This window comes from Crinia signifera, chromosome 4 (genome assembly GCF_055691185.1).
Source record: "Crinia signifera chromosome 4, ASM5569118v1, whole genome shotgun sequence".
NCBI lineage: Eukaryota > Metazoa > Chordata > Amphibia > Anura > Myobatrachidae > Crinia > Crinia signifera.
Window position 1 is genome coordinate 45,490,350 of NC_139220.1, and position 19,674 is coordinate 45,510,023.

At 45.9% G+C, this 19,674-nt stretch overlaps 1 protein-coding gene across 3 annotated transcripts in view; it reads left to right on the top strand.

The window, feature by feature from the left end:
* LOC146074015 (matrix metalloproteinase-21-like) overlaps positions 1 to 19,674 on the top strand; it is a 58,654-nt gene that overhangs the window by 33,583 nt on the left and 5,397 nt on the right. For all 3 annotated transcript variants that reach the window (XM_083181691.1, XM_083181693.1, XM_083181692.1), the window contains exons 2-5: positions 6,484 to 6,811; positions 12,257 to 12,905; positions 17,576 to 17,715; positions 19,270 to 19,411. In XM_083181691.1, coding sequence (XP_083037817.1) covers positions 6,638 to 6,811; positions 12,257 to 12,905; positions 17,576 to 17,715; positions 19,270 to 19,411 — 1,105 coding nt within the window. In that variant the 5' untranslated portion in view covers positions 6,484 to 6,637. The remainder of the gene's footprint in view (positions 1 to 6,483; positions 6,812 to 12,256; positions 12,906 to 17,575; positions 17,716 to 19,269; positions 19,412 to 19,674) is intronic.

A 19,674-nucleotide genomic window follows, 5' to 3' on the forward strand; every position in this document is an offset into this window, starting at 1 on the left:
TACTGTGTGGCAGATTAGGTTATTATGAGGCTAAAGCCCCCATACACGGTCCGTTTTTTCGGTCCGTTCTGTACTTTTGAAGTACACATCGGATCGGATCGCATCCCTAGTGCATGCAGTGTGCATGCACTGCGATCCGTTCCGATGTGTACCTAGTACAAAAAGTATGTGCAGCACATACTTTTTGTACCGTACTATGTGATGCGCGGGAGCGCGCATAGCATAGTACAGAACGGAGCCCTACACAACGGACCGTGTATGGGCTCCTTTGATAAATTAGGTAAATGTAACACTCTATGGGGTTATTCAGACCTGATTGCAGGGCACATTTTTAAGCAAATAGATAAAACTATGCTGCGCTTCAAGTTGGGCTAATGAAATGTGCAGAGAGTTAGATTTGGGGGAGTTATTTGTTTCTGTGCAGGGTAAATATTGACTGCTTTATTTTTACACTGCAATATAGATTTTAGTTTGAACACACCTCACTCAAATGAAATAATGAGTACACACGATGAGATTCCTTTGCCTTTCGACTAATGTGGGGTACACACCAGGGGGGACCCGCTCACGATGCATGATGTGAGCGGGTCGTCAGTGTTTCTTCCGACCCACTCACGATGACACGGGGGGGCACGACCTGCTCATGATGTGCAACGTGAGCGGGTCCGATCCGATGGCGACCCGCACCCGGGAGTATGGTCGTTTCCAGATCCTACCTGCTGCAGGTAGGATCTGAATAACGACCGACCGACCCGCGGGACCGCACATCAGATCGGTATCGGTCCACACCAGGACAGAAATGGGCCCAATCACCACACAATCTACATCCAATCGGTCAGAATTGCATCTAGATTGATGGGATCGGACCCTTGTCGTGCTGGTGTGTACCCAGCATAAGATTTGATTGCTATGCAATTTTTGCTAACTCTCTACTATTTAAATTCAATTCATACTATCTACATTCAATCTGCACTATATAGTCATTGCTGCACTGTCTATTTGGATTTTCAATTTCAGCTGAATGGGAGCGCGCATCGGCACTGAATCAAGATCGAAAGCTAAAAACCATGTTCGATTTCCATTCGATATCTATGCAATACCGATAATCAAGATCGAAAGCTAAAAACCATGTTCGATTTCCATTCGATATCTATGCAATACCGATTCGATTTTGACTATATAGTCAAAATTGAATCTTAAATCTTACTGTGTGTAGTGTACACACCATAACTCTCTCTGCACAAGTTGCATCTGCCCCATCTGCAGTGCAACATTGCTAAAAAATGTGCTTTGCGATCAGATCTGAATAATCCCCATGTTAGTACTATGGAACAATAAGGCGCTTACGCTGTTTTCTGTCTAGTATACCACATATATGCTGAATAATGAGTTGTTGCTTTAATACGTTGCAGCATATCCAGGGTTCTGTGCTTTAACTGTAAGCTTACAAGTTTTATATTACCATCAGGCATCACTAATTACGTCTATTATCATTTTCCTACTTTTATAAATGCAGTAAGCTGAATAACTTTTTGCTTTGCTATGTGGCACAGGGATGGATTTGGGGGGGGGGGGGGGGGGGGCTCAGGGGGTCAGTACCCCTGGCCCCCTCTATCTAGGGCCCCTGTTGTCAGCATGTATTTAAAAAATTAAAAAATTCTTAGCTAAAGGTTTTGTGCATGGGAGAGGGGTAGTGCTGCAGCTTCACCTATCTGCCAATGTGACAACGATTAATGGTGCTGAGCATCAGGATCCAAGGCACACTGGGCCTTATTCTAGTTCACTCTTTCTGACAAAATCCTTCTTAGATGGACAAAACCATGTGCACTGGGGCAGATGTAAAGAGAGAATTAGATTTGGGTGAGTTATTTTGTTTCTGTGCAGGGTAAATACTGGCTGCTTTATTTTTACACTGCAATATAGATCTCACTTTGAAGTAAAACCCCACCCAAATCTAATTCTCTCTACACAAGTAACATCTGCCCCACCTGCAGTGCACATGGTTTTGTCCATCTAAGAAGGAAGAGTGAACTAGAATAAGGCCCACTGACTGCACAAGTGCAGTGCATTACTGGAGCCAGTGGTGCAAGTAGAAAAAAACGAATTAGTGGTATTGTGAAAAATGGACGTGGCCAGGGCGTGGTCATACGACACTAGGGGCTAGGGGGAGTGGCTGGAATATTGCACGCCGAAGGCACACGGCCAAAATTTACACAGTAATGCCTGTTACGCGTCACACACCCAATACATATGACCCATGCCATAATGCCCGTTACACATTATGCCCCACACCATAATGCTCATTGCACCGCACAACTGATGCCCATTACTAATATGCCCCCCCAGTGACAGAGATGCCCCCACAGTGCCACACATATGCCCCCAGTGCCAGATATGCCCCCACAGTGCCACACATATGCCCCCAGTCAGGGCCGGATTTGTGCCTAGGCCCGTGAGGCACCGGCCTCAGGGCGGCATCAATTAAGGGCGGCAGGCAGGCTGACATTCTGTTAAATAGCAGCATGGCAGAGCGGGTGGGCAGCGGCGAGTGACGAGCGCCGCAGACATGAATTATCATATGTCGGCGGCAGCGCCGCGCGTCACCCACGACTGCCCGCCCACTCTGCCATTCACATTACATCACCGCATAGTGGCTGGGTCCGACGGTCCCCCTGCGCGTCCAGAAATGGCTCAGGCTCACTGCTGCCAGCTCCCGCCCATTGGCTACTTTACACACACAGTCTATTGGCTGCTGTGTATCCAGCAGCTGAGCGGCGCGCAGATCCTCCCTGCGCTCAGTCAGTCACAGTGTGTGAGCCGGAGAGAGACTGACGGAGACACTCTGCTAATCACTGTACTAATAAGTGCCTCCCTCCCTCCGGGTCCTCCGTACAGTGAGCAGTCCAGAGTGCTTAAAAAAATATTAAGGTGGGCTACAGTTAAATTTTAATGAAATATATAAATAACAATGTATACTGTATACATATATGATTACATTAAAATAGGGGGGGGGGGCATAAAAATGTTGTGCCTAGGGACGGCCTGACCCCTAAATTCGCCCCTGCCCCCAGTGCCAGTAGCAGTAGCATGTACAAAAAAAGTGGGTTTGTCAGTGTAACCTGTGCTCATTAACAGTTATTGGGGTGACACTTATGTATCATCAGCTCCAGGGAGATCTGGTTTTGTTTTATTATGTTTTTTCTTTTATTGGGTGCATTGGTTTTTCTTACAGGCAGTAAAAGACATGTTACACAAGGAGTGTAACCTGCTCAGTTACTGGCATATTTCATTAAACACAGCAGTAAGGAAACGCATTCCATTCGCGTGGGGTAACTCTATTCCCGAGCCTATCTATCCGTGGCCTGTCAGGAGGAGGGATCAGGCGGTTGCTCACCTTGCAGCTCCTTCCGCTCATTCTGCTTAACTTGGTGCTCCTTGAGCAGCCGGGAGAGCATGGTAGGTGGAGCCGTGGAGGAGGTGAGAGGCCCGGAGGGACAGCTGAATAGAACGCCTTACCTGATGGGGAAGACTGGCAGCGCTGTCGCCCAGCCAGAGGAAGCAGTGTGTGTGCAGGGAGAGCTTGTGATCTGTCTGTCTGTCATCATGGCTCCATTATCCCATTCATCGCTGCTCTAGTACACAAGCCACGCCCCCCAACCCGTACATATGCGCGCATGCGCGGTAAGAAATTCGGGGGGATTTGTTATGGCGGTACGGGGTACCGGCACAATATGTTTTATCGGTACGCCGTATCACCCCGTACCGCCATACTTGCACCACTGCTGGGAGCTGACCCATGAGACTTTGCACAAGAGGTCAGAGGCTGAAAAGCTTGTGGTGAGCTCTGATTGATGGAGCTCATCATATGCTTCTTAGGTCCATGGAAGACAGCAGTAGCAGCTGCCTTGTCATGGGAGGGTTTTTAATCAGAGGCAGCGCTGAGCCTGTAAGGTCTCCCACAGAGTAATGTACATAGAAACAAACACAGGCTTTTCATGTGATATATATATATATATATATATATATATATATACAAACAGTTATCTCCCTTGGAGTCAGGAAAGAAAGGAACCAGCACACGCATTAAATTTCAAAAGCAAAACGAAAGTGTATTAGAGGTACATTACCGTTAGTTGAACGAAGGTATACAGTGGCTGACCCGACAGCCGTTTCAACTGGCAACCAGCCAGTTTTCCTCAATTGCCTTATGAACCCTGCACAGCAATATGTAAAAACCCTCTCAAACTGTGTGCCACCTTGCTCCAATCGCTATGGGAAAGAAAGAGGTTTTAGAGGGCACTGAGAAATTATTCAATGGTTGTTTTTCAACAGTATTTAATACACTAAAACACTTTCATGTGATATAGCAATAAAATGATATAAAATTTGTTTTGCCCTATTCAGGCAATTAACATAACATAAGCACACTTTCAAATTACTTGATAACAATCATCATGACCAATTTTTTAGGCGATGTTAGTAAGAAAGTCCTTATACTACTTGTTAGTAGAAGTTAGTCGGTTAAGGTGTAAAGCCCAAATTATTTTTATTTATATAACAAACAAAAAAACGGTACTTGTGTATTATCACGGCGCCCCCGATATTGATCGCGCTATGTTTTTATCGCATCACATGCCATACACCCGATGGCATGCGATGCGATGCGATTTTAGCCCCCTATTCGATTAAAAATTGTATAAGCACCTAATGGGTGCTTACAATGTTAAATGCACCCCCACGCGTATACCTGTGAAGTTATGCGCGTCCCCTCGCGGGGCTCGCTGCGCTCGCCACACTTTCTAAAATCAACTCCACGCCAACGTGGATAGTGGGGGTATGAAAAGGTCATAGGACGCGTACCGCCACCCCTCGCGGGGTCGCTGCGCTCTCCACGCTTCGGGGTCACGTTTATAGTGGGGGGTGGCGTGGGGGTGCATTTAACATTGTAAGCACCATTAGGGTGCTTATACAATTTTTAATCGCATCCCATCGCATTGTATGGCATTGTATGCCACATACAATGTCATACAATTTTTAAATTGTATGACATTGTACAACATCGCGCGATATCGCATCGCATGCCTTATGGTATGCGATGCGATGGGAGCCGTGATAATACACAAGTACCAAAAAAAACTTTATTTCCATTGACACTTGAATGTATACATACTAAATACAGTCATGAATTTCATTCACCAGATACCTTACCGGGTTTAAGGTCACAGACCCCAAGCTCTTTTGAGCAGATTCCTTTATCAGAAGTATCTGATACCAACTGTATGTTAAAAACCTTTCCCATTAGAAAGTATGGGGAATTATTATATATAAAAAAAATTATACACTAAATATAGATATTTAATTTGCTAGATAGGTGACTAGGTATAAGGTCACAGTTTCTGAGTTCATCAGATCTCCTTCTCAGAAGAATATCAATGGTATGTAAGAACTGTTTTCCTCATTCAAAATATGGGGTATTACTATAAAAATTTAGATGTATGTATCATTTACTATAGGTTCAATACATCTGACATATATGGGACCCCGGATGGTTATTAGCATTTTTGCTGGTTGGATTTACACCAGACTCAATGAAAGGTGTGCAATTTGTTACCTAAAGAGACTCACATATCAGCTTATCCCACACTATGGTATATTCATCAGACTAGTGCTAAACTCTTCTGTCTTCTTCCACCTTCTCTAAATCGTTCCTTCCTGATGTCCTTTTATTATAGAATTTAAAAAAAAAAAATTGTTGTGAACACTATTCATATTACTGTATCATGATTTACTCTTGCCCCTGAGGAAGTCAGATCACTGACGAAACGCGTTGGGATTTACACCTTAACCGACTAACTTCTACTAACAAGTAGTCTAAGGACTTTCTTACTAACATCGCCTAAAAAATTGGTCATGATTGTTATCAAGTATTTTAAAGTGTGCTTATGTTATGTTAATTGCCTGAATAGGGCAAAAAACTTTTATGTCATTTTTATTGCTATTTCATATGAAAGTGTTTTAGTGTATTAAATACTGTTGAAAAACTACATTATTCTTGTGATGAGTGACGCGATGCGCCGCATACAAAATGTGATGCTTGCTTATGCATCTTGTTCTAGGTATTGTAAAGCAATGTTCTATCCAATATATAAAATCTATTGCAAAGAATGGAGAATCAGCTTTGCTGATCAGCTTTGGTGGTGTTAATCAGTTCAGGTAATTTGTGCAATTAGCAAATGACAATATAGGTGTGCTACATATGTCCTATATAGGGCTACTGTATGTAAGACAAAATAGAGGTGTGTAATAATATTCGGAGGGGATTATATAATTTTGAAGCTGGAGTTTATCCCTATGTAGATATATATTAGATTATAAGTGGAGGACAGTGCAAAAATGAAGGAACAGGATGAGTTGGGTAAACCAAAAGTTGGACTGTTAGCAGACTTTAGATCTTTGTTCTTATTATTTGTTAATCTCTTCCAGTTTTAAAAGAAAGACGCCTTTGAAGACTTCACAGAACCGAAGAGACAACACGGGGAGAACCTTTAGTGTGTGACCAGTGCTGGACTACCGGTGACACGACAAGTGTTTCTCACGCTGATCACATGAAAACAGAAGACGATCAGGTTCAACTGGTATGGAGCGAGCTGGTTGCCTAAAAACGGTGTCATTCCCGGTTCCTGTCCTCTACCTGCTGTTCTTATTACAGGGGACAGGCTCGGAAAAACTTTTCCACAACAGAGATCATTCGGATGCTGAGTTACAAAATCACCCACAAGCTGATGCAATCCTGAGCCCAGAGGCTGCGCAGGTATGATAAGCCAGTTGTATGAGGAACATCTAGCACTGTTCTTCTGTGGGTCAATGATGACATAGGACTCCCCCTGTTATTTAAAAAGAAGCTAACATTATTTGGAGATCTCATTTGAAAGCTACTGTAGAATGTATTTTTCATTGTACCCCATTTCGGATCTTATTGTAGGCTGCAGCTCTTATATTCACTTTGGAAAGTGTTTGACATTAAGTAGATGGTATTTGTATGGTATTTGCGGGATCTAAAGAGGCGCTGCTTTGGTATCCAGATGGTAAATCTACAATGTCTAGGTAGGCAGACAGGCCACCATGACAAGGAATACGATGTCATTAAGCCCGGAAATGATGCGGTTTGCATAAATTTTGTCCATTCCCCATAGAGCCGCAACTTGACGGTATTCAACTGGTGGAGAGGTGTATGGGGGGGTGCAGGGGGATGGGTCCAAAGGCATGCGGGAGGCTTCCCCACCCTTTTTTTAAGGGGCAGAAGGACCATTCCATTTTCAGGAGCTTCCTGACCAGTCGGTTAGGCAAGATAGATATTTCAGTAAATGGGTTATTTGTTTTGAAGGGACCAGCCTGTCTGGGTATATTGAGATCTACCCATCATCTCTTTTAATGGTACTCTTTACCTAGAACGGCGCCCACGATTGAAATCGCGGGCATCGCGGGTAAAATCGCGGTAATCGCGGGCATCGCGGGTAAATCGCGGGTAAATCGCGGGTACATCAAAATCGGGTACCCGCGATTACCGCGATTTTCCCATAGAGAACAATGTTAAAAAGCCTGATTGACCGCGATTTTAGCGTTAAATGCCTCAATGCCCGCGATTTTCCCATAGGAATCAATGTTAAATGGGCTACAGAGCCCAAATAGCCCCAATTAACCCTTAAATGTCCGCCCAAATTTTTAACGCCACCCCACGATCAACGCCAACCCGAAGCGTGGCGAGCGCAGCGAGCCCGCGAGGGGCGGCGGTACGCGTCCTACGACCTTTTCATGCCCTACTATCCACGTCGGCGTGGTGTGAGAATAGAATAGTGTGGCGAGCGCAGCGAGCCACCGAGCCCGAAGCGTGGCGAGCGCAGCGAGCCCCGCGAGGGGACGCGGATACCTTCACAGGTAAGCGCGTCCCCTCGCGGGCTTCACAGGTGTCCGCGTGGCCACGGACACCTGTGAAGCCCGCGAGGGGACGCGCTTACCTGTGAAGGTATCCGCGTCCCCTCGCGGGGCTCGCTGCGCTCGCCACGCTTCGGGCTCGGTGGCTCGCTGCGCTCGCCACACTATTCTATTCTCACACCACGCCGACGTGGATAGTAGGGCATGAAAAGGTCGGAGGACGCGTACCGCCGCCCCTCGCGGGCTCGCTGCGCTCGCCACGCTTCGGGTTGGCGTTGATCGTGGGGTGGCGTTAAAAATTTGGGGGGACATTTAAGGGTTAATGGGCTCTGTAGCCCATTTAACATTGATTCCTATGGCCAAATCGGGTGGATTGAGGCATTTAACACTAAAATCGGGTCCATCGCGGCTTTTAACATTGCTTCCTATGGGAAATCGGGAGCATCGCGTCGCGGGCATCGCGGGTACGTTTATGGCCGGCCGCGACGCGACCGACGCGATTTTTCAGGTTTAACATGGTTTTCAATGGGAAAATCGCGGGCATCGCGTCGGTCGCGTCGCAGGCAGGCATAAATGTACCCGCGATGCCCGCGACGGGCGCCGTTCTAGGTAAAGAGTACCCTTTTAATAGACAATAAAAAGTGTGAGGTTAATACCCAGAAGTAAAGCACATAAGCATACATGCAATGGGTGAGTCTGAATGATTACTTATGATTTCTGAACAACATCAATCAGCAAGATGCGTATCAAACCCACATGAGTGATGGTATAGTAACATGTAGAAAGGTATCTTTTTTTTTTTTAAATAATGGACGGCGTACCGGTACTCACAGTGTATAATGAAGCAACACGTCCATAAGGGTTTCTTTTTTACAAGTAAGGATTTTTATTTTAATACATGTTTATTTAATACATGTTTTAATACCTATTTTATTTTTATTTTTTACCATAAAAAAATTAAAAACAAAAATAAAATAGGTGGCGGCCCTAGTAGGATGGACAGGTATTGCGGTACTTCCCAAAAGAATCAGTGATCCGGACCTGGTCCTAATAGGTGCACCTCAAACTCACTCACCCAAACTCCAGCCTGTTCCTATAGTTACACACTGAATATGCTCAACATGTTTTGAGATGCAAAATCTCTTCCTCAGAATCCATGATCAGTGTGCTGAAGATGTCTTTTTTAATATGTGTATTGTGGCTCCGCCTCCGCCTCCCTACTTCCGGTTTCCAAAACAAAGATACCTTTCTCATACCTCCCAACTTTGCAAAATCAGCAGGCGGGATGCTGCTGCTGCGCCGTGCAGGCGCGCCAAAATTTTCGGGGGGTGTGGCCTAATTTGGGGGCATGGCCTATACTTGCGGCTCTCCCGCGAGGCCACGCCCCCATTTTGCCGCTATGGGGGCATGACCCAGAGGCTCTGTGAGCCTCTAGCCATGCCCCCAGCCCCCTGGCTGCGGGAATAGACGCTGTGCGCAGGCGCACAGCGTTTATTCCCCGCTGCTTAGCAGCTGACAGGGAGGACTCCCAACAGCCCCCACACACCGCGGGACACTGCCGCCCGCGGGTGGGACAGGCCCTGATAATCGGGACTGTCCCGCTAAAATCGGGACTGTTGGGAGGTATGCTTTCTTCATGTTACTATACCATCACTCATGTGGGTTTGATACGCATCTTGCTGGTTGATGTTGTTCAGAAATCATAAGTAATCATTCAGACTCACCCATTGCATGTATGCTTATGTGCGTTACTTCCACATATTAATCACGATTACTTCAATCATCTGGAACCACCGTTATTCTGAGGAATTGATGCAACAACACAGAGACAATGAATAGAGGGGAGTATTGTTTAATTGATATACTCTTGTGTGCCCAAAAAGGGGAGCGCCCATTTGTTGGGTATCAACCTCAGACTTTTTAATGCACTAGAGTTCTGTTGCTATAGACCCACAGGGTGGGAAGTCATTTACAATGGGGTACTAAGGACTAAGGACATGGGGGGAAGACACCACCACACCACCTAGGCAATTTTTTATTTTTCACTGAAATACAAATAAAAATCATTCTAAGCTTATAAATGGTTTTAGCTGGAGGTTCCCACAAGCTCACGAGTAGCAAGAAGTAGGATGAACAGTTATCACTTTCTCTCTCTCTCTCTCTGTATATAAATATATATAATTTGAAATGTTTACAGCAGGCAACATCTGGGCATAAGCATGACCAGCAAAGCAGAGTAAACATCCTCTTCACACATCTCCACCAAGCACGGAGTGGGTGTAGTGTGTCTCACACTGGCTTGCCTGTGCATTAATCTCACATATCTCTCACACTTCCACAGTAATTATCTCTGATAACAGCCATGGACCCACTAAGGCCACCCAAGAAAACTTGAGAAATGAAAGCATCTTTTGAGAATTGCTGCTAAACATACAGCGTGTTTCTGATCAGGGTTATCTATTTTGGTGGGTTCAAAGCAGTGGCGGCTCCTGCCTTTAGACTTAAGGGGGGCTGCAATTGGCTGGGTACTGCTGATTGCAAACGGAACACAACATACAGATAATCTACTTTAAATCACCTTAAACTATGGAATAAAGTAACCTTGATTGTGATTGCTCTGTACCAGTGATCTTGTGCATATACTGTAAAAAAATGATGTATGTACATCATCATCTGTCTGTCCCTCCTCTTTAGAATGTAAGCTCTCACAAGCAGGGACCTCTTACCTCATGTGCTTATCCTTTCTTACTCAAGTAGTCTTCGACTGCACCAAAGCAATCATGCTGTTTGCTGCCACCTTGATACTTATGTTGCAGTAATCGGCTGATGATCCTATTTACCCTGTATTTGTCCTGTATTGTCTTCAACTGTAAGTCACTGTTTTTCCTGTTTGATTATGTGTACTTTGTAACTGGGCGCTGCGGAACCCTTATGGCGCCAAATGCACCTCTCTGGTGCAATGCATACCATCTTCAGCTGCATCACACTGAGTGACTCACTGAAGTCTGGGCATGCTCACTGCAGAGGATTTGCTTCTGCTGGGCTGCACAGGCAGCAGCCCATGGAAGCACTGTATCTCTGGTGATTTGCACAGAATGGCTTCCTGCTGGAAAGCCATTGCTGTCAATGCTCCATGTACTGGCAGCCCAAGTGGGAGAGGAGTTTTCAGTCCTCTAACTCTTCAATAACTATTCCCCCCTCCAGCGGCGTAACTATAGCACCGCAGCCCCCGCCACCGCGCGGGGGGGGGGGGGGGCGCTGTGCACGTGGGGGCTTCGGTGCTATAGTTACACCCCCCCAATCCCCCGCAGACTTACCTATCTTGCTGGTCCCGGCGGCTCCGTTCTTCTGCTGAGGACCACCACAAAATGGCCGCCCCCATATAGCACACAGTTCTCTGAAACTGTCTGCTGTATGGGGGCGGCCATTTTGTGGTGGTCCTCAGCAGAAGAAGAACGGAGCCGCCGGGACCAGCGCGATAGGTAAGGCTGCAGGGGATTGGGGGGGGGGGTGTGCATGGGCGGCGGGGGATTGGGGGTGCTTGGCGGGGCGGCGGCGGGGGGGGTGCCCCCCCTAATGGCGGGGGGGGCGCCCAAAACTTAGTTACGCCACTGCCCCCCTCCCCCTGCAGGTAGAATGCGCACCCCCCTCTTGAGCGCCCAGAGCTCTGATGCTGGCTGTCTTATTTACACTGGAAACCTCCTGGTTTTCACTGGAGGGGCTGGAGGGGCATCCCAATAGCAGAAGCCGCCACTGGTTCAGAGTAGTCCTATATCCCACGTTTTTCATCAACGCGCACCTACCAAGGATTTTTGTCAGTGGGAATGGTGAAAAGGTAAAAACCCCGGGTGAAGTGACCTGGATTTTTTACAGGGTTTTTAGCGGGTCTTTCCGGTGTAATGAGCTGTGGAAACAAATTATCTGTAATAGACTTATAATACTCATTAAACAAGTTCATCTGGAGGTTTTAAGCTATATAGTTAGAGGTAAAGCATACCTCCCAAATCTAATTCTCACTCTGCACGTTACATCTGTCCCCCCCCCCTGCAGTGCACATGGTTTTGTCCATTTGAGAAAGAATTTGACTTTGCGAGTGAACCAGAATAAGGGCCATTATTTTCCCTGCAAGCAGAAGAAAAATGAATCTACATGCTTTGCCCTGCTATAAATGTTCACATTTTATCTAGATTTGCTCCTAATTTGTAATGAATATTGATTAATATTATACACAATGCAATGAATATATGTATACTTCTGTTATTCATTAATTATTCTATATAAAATAAACTGAGGTACTAATTTCCTCTCTTTATCTCGCTAACAGCAATACCTTGTGAAATATGGATGGGTGAAACCCGTAAATTGGGAAGAACAAGCATTTGGAGAGTTCCTTGAACTTGACAGAGCCCCACAAGATGTTTCTCAGCTCATTTCAGAAGGGGAATCAGAAGAGCGGGAGATTTTCGTTACTAATAAGACAGAGATAAGCACATCGTTTTCAGAGTCTTTGAAAAAATTTCAAGAAGCCAACGGACTAAACGCCACTGGTTTCCTGGACACTGCCACCCAGCTCGCCATGAACAAACCCCGCTGCGGTGTTCCTGACCACAAAGCCCCATCTAAACGGAAAAATGCAACTCTGAGTCTTTTTCCTGCAAATGACACCCATCACGATTTCACACAAACTGCAAACTCCCAACGTGGAAGAAGAAGTGTCCTGTCCAGGATAGTCGATCACTATAGAAGAAAGCGTGAAAACAGAGATGCTGAGGAGAATGGGAACTTTATGAGTTTTCCCAAGAGAACCCTGAAGTGGAGATTGATGGGGGAAGGGTACAGCATGCAGTTGACTATCGACCAACAAAGGAGAATTCTTGCCACCGCTTTCCGCATGTGGAGTGAAGTGATCCCTCTGCAGTTTGTGGAGGACCTCACTGGAGATGACATAGATATTCGAATTGGCTTTGGCACAGGCAGGTTAAACCTCTTCCACATTGGTATTGCAATGTAAGACTTCTCAAAGGAAAGATCACTTTTAGAGAAAGCAAATATTAATACTTTTTCTAGGTTTTTATTGGTTGCTGAAATTTTATTTTAAAGCTTACAATACGTCGGTGGTTCCCAACCTTTCATGACTACTCCCCAGAGTATCAGCATTTTTTTCTTGGCATCTTTAAGATAAAAGTTTTTTATTGATCATTTTGTAAAAAAATATATAAAATTAGGTAAATTGTGCCTACCTCCGGTCATCCTTATGGTCAGTTATGTGGTGGTGGTGGTGGTGTACAGTGCTTCTGATGGAATACATGCTTTATGACAGGCTGCCATTAGAACTGGTTTTGCTTATCCTGGACCACCAACCCGAGGTACAGTACCCCAGCAATTGCAGGGCACCTAGACACACACAGTTTGGGAACCACTGTCATCTCCTTGATTACAATAGGAGAAATCCATATCAAGGGAGATTTACACAATAATTGGGATGACATATTTCACAGTGCTAGTGTATACCCAACGGAAGGTATCTATCTATCTATCTATCTATCTATCTATCATCATTTAAAGGAATGGAGATGTCGGGTGAGATCTTCAGATACAGCCAAAGATCCTATCCTATCCACAAAATCACTGCCCCTTTGATACACACACACTTCCCCATAGACACACACAGACACACAATTGCCTTCACCAGCACCACCCCCTTACAGCTCCAGACTCTCCTTACAACACCCCTCCCCCAATGCAGCCCACCCATGCTTACCATGGAGAGGGAACCCTGATGGCAGCATTGTGGATCAGGGTTGGGCCAGACGCATACCGGCAGGCAGCCACGAAGGGACAGAGCCAGTGCGGTAATATGACTTTAGAGTATAGGCCTTCCTTTGACATTCCTGAACATACTGGGTTAATCAGAATTTTTTTTTTTTTTTAAACCAAAACAAGAAATGGTTCCATATTTCTGTGACAGGATTAAGGAATTACAAAAGAAAAACTTCCCTTATGCAGCACAATTCCCCATAATGAACTGTTACCTATTTCATTCCTTTGCTCCATTATCTATGGCACAGGAGTTCTCTTATCTGCTGACATGATTGTGAAGGCAGCAAAGAGACTTGGTTTTCAGTCTTTCAGTGATACATACTATTTATTAGTGTCACATTTATATGTTAAATACAGTATATGGGGTGGTTCAGACCCGCTCAGTGTGGGACAAATTTGTTCCCCTGTTTCACACACGCCAAAGCGTTTGCTCCAGGATGGGGGGGCAGAGGGTGATCAAGGGAATGCACGTCTCTGCCTGCTTAGTTTAGGAGGCTGACGTCACATGACATCAGTACCCTCCCCGAATTCGGGCATCTGCGGCCAGAATAAAAGTCAGTCTAGACGGACTTCTATTAACGAAGGGAAGAAAAATAATTTGATGGCGAGTGAGCGATTTTTATTATCGTGCAGCCACATGCGAGTGGTTGTGTAAGCGTACACATCCACTCGTGTGTTAGTGCAGGGATTCCCACGGAAAACTTTAGGGTGAAGTTTAAAAACATTAAATTAATTATTAAATTAATAATAATAATGAATATATATATATATATATATATATATTATACAAGCAGAAAAAGGATATACAGTATGCCTCTACTTCTCATGGTTCTCAATTAAGTAGCATTGTTCTTGTGTTGGGCATCCTCACTAGGAGATATTCTGGACTCTTCATCCGGGATTGGTATAAAAACTCAGCGGTCGGAATCCCGGCGCTCAAAATCCCAACGGGGGGGGGGGGGGGGGGGGGGGACGACATAGATCGCACACTAATTTATTCTCCCTCTATGGGTGTCGTGGACACCCACGGAGGGAGAAAGTGTCGGGATTTCGGCGGTCGGGATTCCGGCATTGGGATTTTGAATGCCGGGATTCCAACTGCATCCCCTTCATCCTGCTTTCGAGAATACATAGCTGTGGTGCTATTTTGAAAACTTGCATATATTTCTTGTTCTGGATAATCAGCCAGAAATGTAGCATTTTGATTTTATTGTGTGTTTCGCTGATTTGTTTGTGACTTGAATATATCCAGGGCATAAAGTGGTCCTGGAGAGATTGGGGAACTCATTTGCCTCTTCCACCTAATTATCCCCATCCACTCCCCCATTAGGCAGAGCCAGGGCCAGTGGTAGGGTTTTTGGCACCCACTGCACTCTAGAATGCTTTTCTGTTATAATGACTTTGCAGGGTCAAGGTGGAGGTTGAAATGTTCCACCTCACCACTACATTAAATATAAGGGGCGATTCAGTGACCAGTGTCTCTGGTGTTGTGCGCTGTGTTATAGCAATACCTTTAGGGGACATTTATGATGCCATGACATCTATCATTGTGACAATTATTATCATTGAGGTCCAGTCCATGTCTAGCCAGTGGCACTTATTACGTCATTATGCGGCAGAAGGCAGGGCTGTGATAAATGTCAACGCTTTGGTCGTGTCACTGGGATTTCTTCATAAGTAGACAATTATTAAATAAGTAACCCAACCACCATTGTATATTCTTTGCTTCTCTTCAAAACAATTAAACATTTGTGCTAATAAGAACTGATGATCGTTATAGTAAAAGTACTCAGTAACATGTCCAAATCCAAATGATGTGACTGATCATCATCTGAGCAAACAGCTGAATAAGACAGTGCACTATTGCTGGGCTCTTATACCCATCAGTCCAGCCCAGCAACAGTCATTGCGTCATCACATAGTTATCAGGATCAGCTGCATTTCTGGAACTATGGGCAGGGCCGAAACTAGGTGTTTCGGCGCCCGGGTCGGCAGTCATTTGGACGCCCCCCCCCCCCCCAAAAAATAAAAAAAAAATCACTGACTTGGGGTCAGGCAGCGGGGGTCCGGGGACTGGAGAAGGTTAACTCCGGCTCCTAGCGCTGCCGGGCGGTGGGCGGGAGGCAGATTTTGAAAAGACTTGCCGGACGCTGATTGGCTGAATTCAGCCAATCAGCGTCCGGCAAGTCTTTTCAAAATCATCAGCACTTCCCGCCGCCAGGCAAATAGCGAGCGGCTGTGTTTGTGAAAGCTGCCGCTACACCAGTCCCTGGACCCCCGCTGCCAACATACCTGTGTGTAGCGTCCAGGGGTCCAGGGACTGGTGTAGCGGCAGTCTTCACTCACTCCGTCACCTAGCGCTATCTGCCTGGCGGCGGGAAGCGCTGATGGCTTTGAAAAGACTTGCCGGACGCTGATTGGCTGAATTCAGCCAATCAGCGTCCGGCAAGTCTTTTCAAAACCTGCCTCCCGCCCACTGTCCGGCAGTGCTAGGAGCCGGAGTTAACCAACCAGTCCCCGGGACCCCGCTAGGACCTGGCGTTAACCCACCAGTCCCCGGACCCCCGCTGCTCATCCCAGGGACCACGCTGCCGGGACACCAAACTAGCGCCCCCACCCTCCAGCGCCCGGTGCGCGTGACCCCCTAGCCCCCCCCCCCCCTAGTTACGGCCCTGCTATGGGGGTTATTTTGGTTCACTCTTTCTGACAAATTCCTTTTTAGATGGACAAAACCATGTGCACTGCAGGGGGGGCAGATGTAACATGTGCAGAGAGAATTACATTTGGGTGAGTATTTTGTTTCTGTGCAGGGAAAATAGTGACTGCTTTATTTTTACACTGCAATATAGATCTCACTTTGAAGTAAACCTCACCCAAATCTAATTGTATCTGCACAAGTAACATCTGCCCAACCTGCAGTGCACATGGTTTTGTCCATCTAAGAAGGCATTTGTCAGAAAGAGTGAACCAAAATAACCCCCTATGTCCCTGATTCAGAGACATTCGCTATTCCGGTTTTTGACCAATGTTTTTAATACAGCGTCGCACTGCGCATGTGTCCCTATGCCACTGCAATGTCTCTCACAGAGATGATTTAGATACAGATTGATAGTCAGCCTGGACTGACTTTTCATTTACACGCTTTCCTCTGAAATTTGGTGGCGGCCACTGACGTCACGGGATGTCAGCCACCCACCCCATGCAAGCATGGCCACGCCTGCATGTTCAAGAGAACGCCCAGGGTTTTTACGGGGACGCCCATAAAACCCTGGGCGATCCCCTGCTTCCGTCTCCTTCCCTTCCCTCCTCGAGCGAAGGGCCTGGCGAGTGTGAAACTCTCCGAAGCCATTCGCTTCCGAACATCGGTGGCGGGCTGAATTCGGCCTGTAATGTATGGGTCTGAATTGGTCCCTTAGGTCCAACAGCCACTCTAAGTAGCCATAGGTTACCCAAAAGGAAGATAATCATCTGATCTGCAACCGATGCTGCGCATTTGTACAGAGCTGCTTGGATTTGCAAAGCTGCCGATGGATGTCTTAATACAAATCCTGGCGGCAGCAGTGCCGGGTTAGCGTACAGGTCCTATAAATACAATGAAAGTGACAGTGTGTATGGCCACAATAGAAATAGACATAGTAATATTAACATATCATGCCGGTATCACATAGGGAATAAGAATGAAAGGGAAAGGCACATCAGTCTGATAGTGGAAGAATATTTTGTGACCACCGCTCAGATAATCGCAATTAGAACTTATGTTAGAGTGAAGAACATATTACTGTAGCTATTGATGCATAATAATAACACCACCGTCTGATTACAGGGCAGCACCTTGGCTGTTCCCAAGCATTCGATGGAGTTGGTCAGCAGTTTGCACATGCCTGGTATCTGGGAGACATTCACTTCGATGATGATGAACATTTTGTTGGGCCAAGCAGCGAGCAAGGCATCAGCCTTCTAAAAGTAAGTCCCTGATGGTGCATTTGTGCATCCAGGTTTTGTCCTTGAACTAGAACATTGTAAAATGGGGGTTATTCTGGTTGATTTGCAAGGCTGCAAATTCGCAGCCTTGCGAGTCCACCAAACCTCACACTGCGAATGGTGGCGTGGCTGCCACCCAATTGCAGCGTGTGTTCACATGCACTGGCTGTGAATAGCTGTTTAACATAAACATCCATTCGCAGGCTGCGGGGGAACATCCGCATCATTCGATGGTCATCGACCATCGAAAGATGTGGCGCGTTCACGTATATATAAAGGGACTCCCAGGTCACTTATATATGCGTGTACTTTCGGACTGAAATGGAAGGGCAGCTGACATCCGGTGATGTCAGCTGCCCGGCTCCGGTGCCCACATCACCCGGGGATTACCATGGGAACACCAAGAGTTTTCAAGGGAACACCCATGAAATGCTGGGCATTCCCATGAGAGAGTACCCCAGTCCGTCGCCCTACCCCCCGCCGGCAATGTTGGGTGCATGCACCCGGCAGTTTGTTTGCCATGGCCGCGCGCACCCGGCGCATGCGGTCGCGCATGGGCGTATACGCAAAACATTGAGCTTGCATGCAAATTTGAATGCGAGTGTACAGATCTGAATAAGGTTCTATGTGTAAGGGGTCTTTGAGAAGTAGAATGTCACCTAAGAAGATTAGATGGTCTGACTGTGTTTGGACCAGCCCCTCCTCCAAACAAAATAATACCCGATTATAACAGTAGGATTTGTCCATAGGACTATAATTGAAGAACTTCCATTGAGCTTTGTTGTAGCAATATTCCTGGTGGGGAATCCACCCCATCACAAATTGAAAAGCTAATGCCATTTCTCATTATATATGTTCTCTTTCCTGTAAGTTTAATTAGTTAATATTGTACAGCTTAATGTGGTAATTACGATAAGAGCACTGGATCAACTAAGCCTTTATATGTATACTAGTTACCAGCTTGTCAAAAGTATGGAACAAAATAACAGTAATGTCAGCCCCGGTGGCTGTGAGTGTAATATGAATGCCATCAGGTGCTATCTAATGTGAACTAGGGCAATACAGTGTGGCATAATGTGTACTGGGCAATACAGTGTGGCATAATGTGTACTGGACAATAGAGTGTGGCATGATTTGGACTGGGAAAATACAATGTGGCATAATGTTAATTAAGGCAATACAGTGTGGCATAATGTGAATTGTGGAAATACAGTGTGGCATAATGTGAATTGGGGAAATACAGTTTGGCATAATGTGAATTGGGCAATACGTTGTTGCACAATGTGAGCTGTGGCAATACAGTGTGCTATTATATGAACTGGGGCCATACAATGTGGCATAATGAGAACTGGGGCAATAGAGTGTGACAATGTGAACTAGGGAAATACAGTGGCATAATATGAACTGGCGACATTGCTGGTAGAGTTACTCTGATGAGATTCATCTTTGAATCAGGCCCACAGTCCACCAGAGTTCTGCTAGTTGGGAAGGGAAGTTTATCAACTGTAATTAACTAAATGTAATAATTTATTGCAGGTTGCAGTGCATGAAATCGGCCATGCCCTCGGCTTGTCCCATATCAACCGCATGGGGTCTGTGATGCAACCAAACTACACACCTCAGGGGAAGCATTTTGAGCTGGACTGGGAGGACAGAAAAACGGTTCAGAAAAAATATGGTAATTGTCCTTGGTAAATGATGTGTACATTTTGCTGTAATAATCTTAGGTAGAGTGCATGTTTCTAGGAAGAATTGTGTTATGAAAATGTCACATTACCTCTTCCTAATTCATGTAAAGGATGAATGCTCAGCAGGAGAGAAGGCGGTCAATGTGCAGCGGCAGCCTCCTCTCTAACCAGCAGCACTGTAGAGTCTGAGCACTAGGGTCCCAGATACTAATACGCATATACAGATCTCCAGGAAAATGGCTTTGCAGCCATT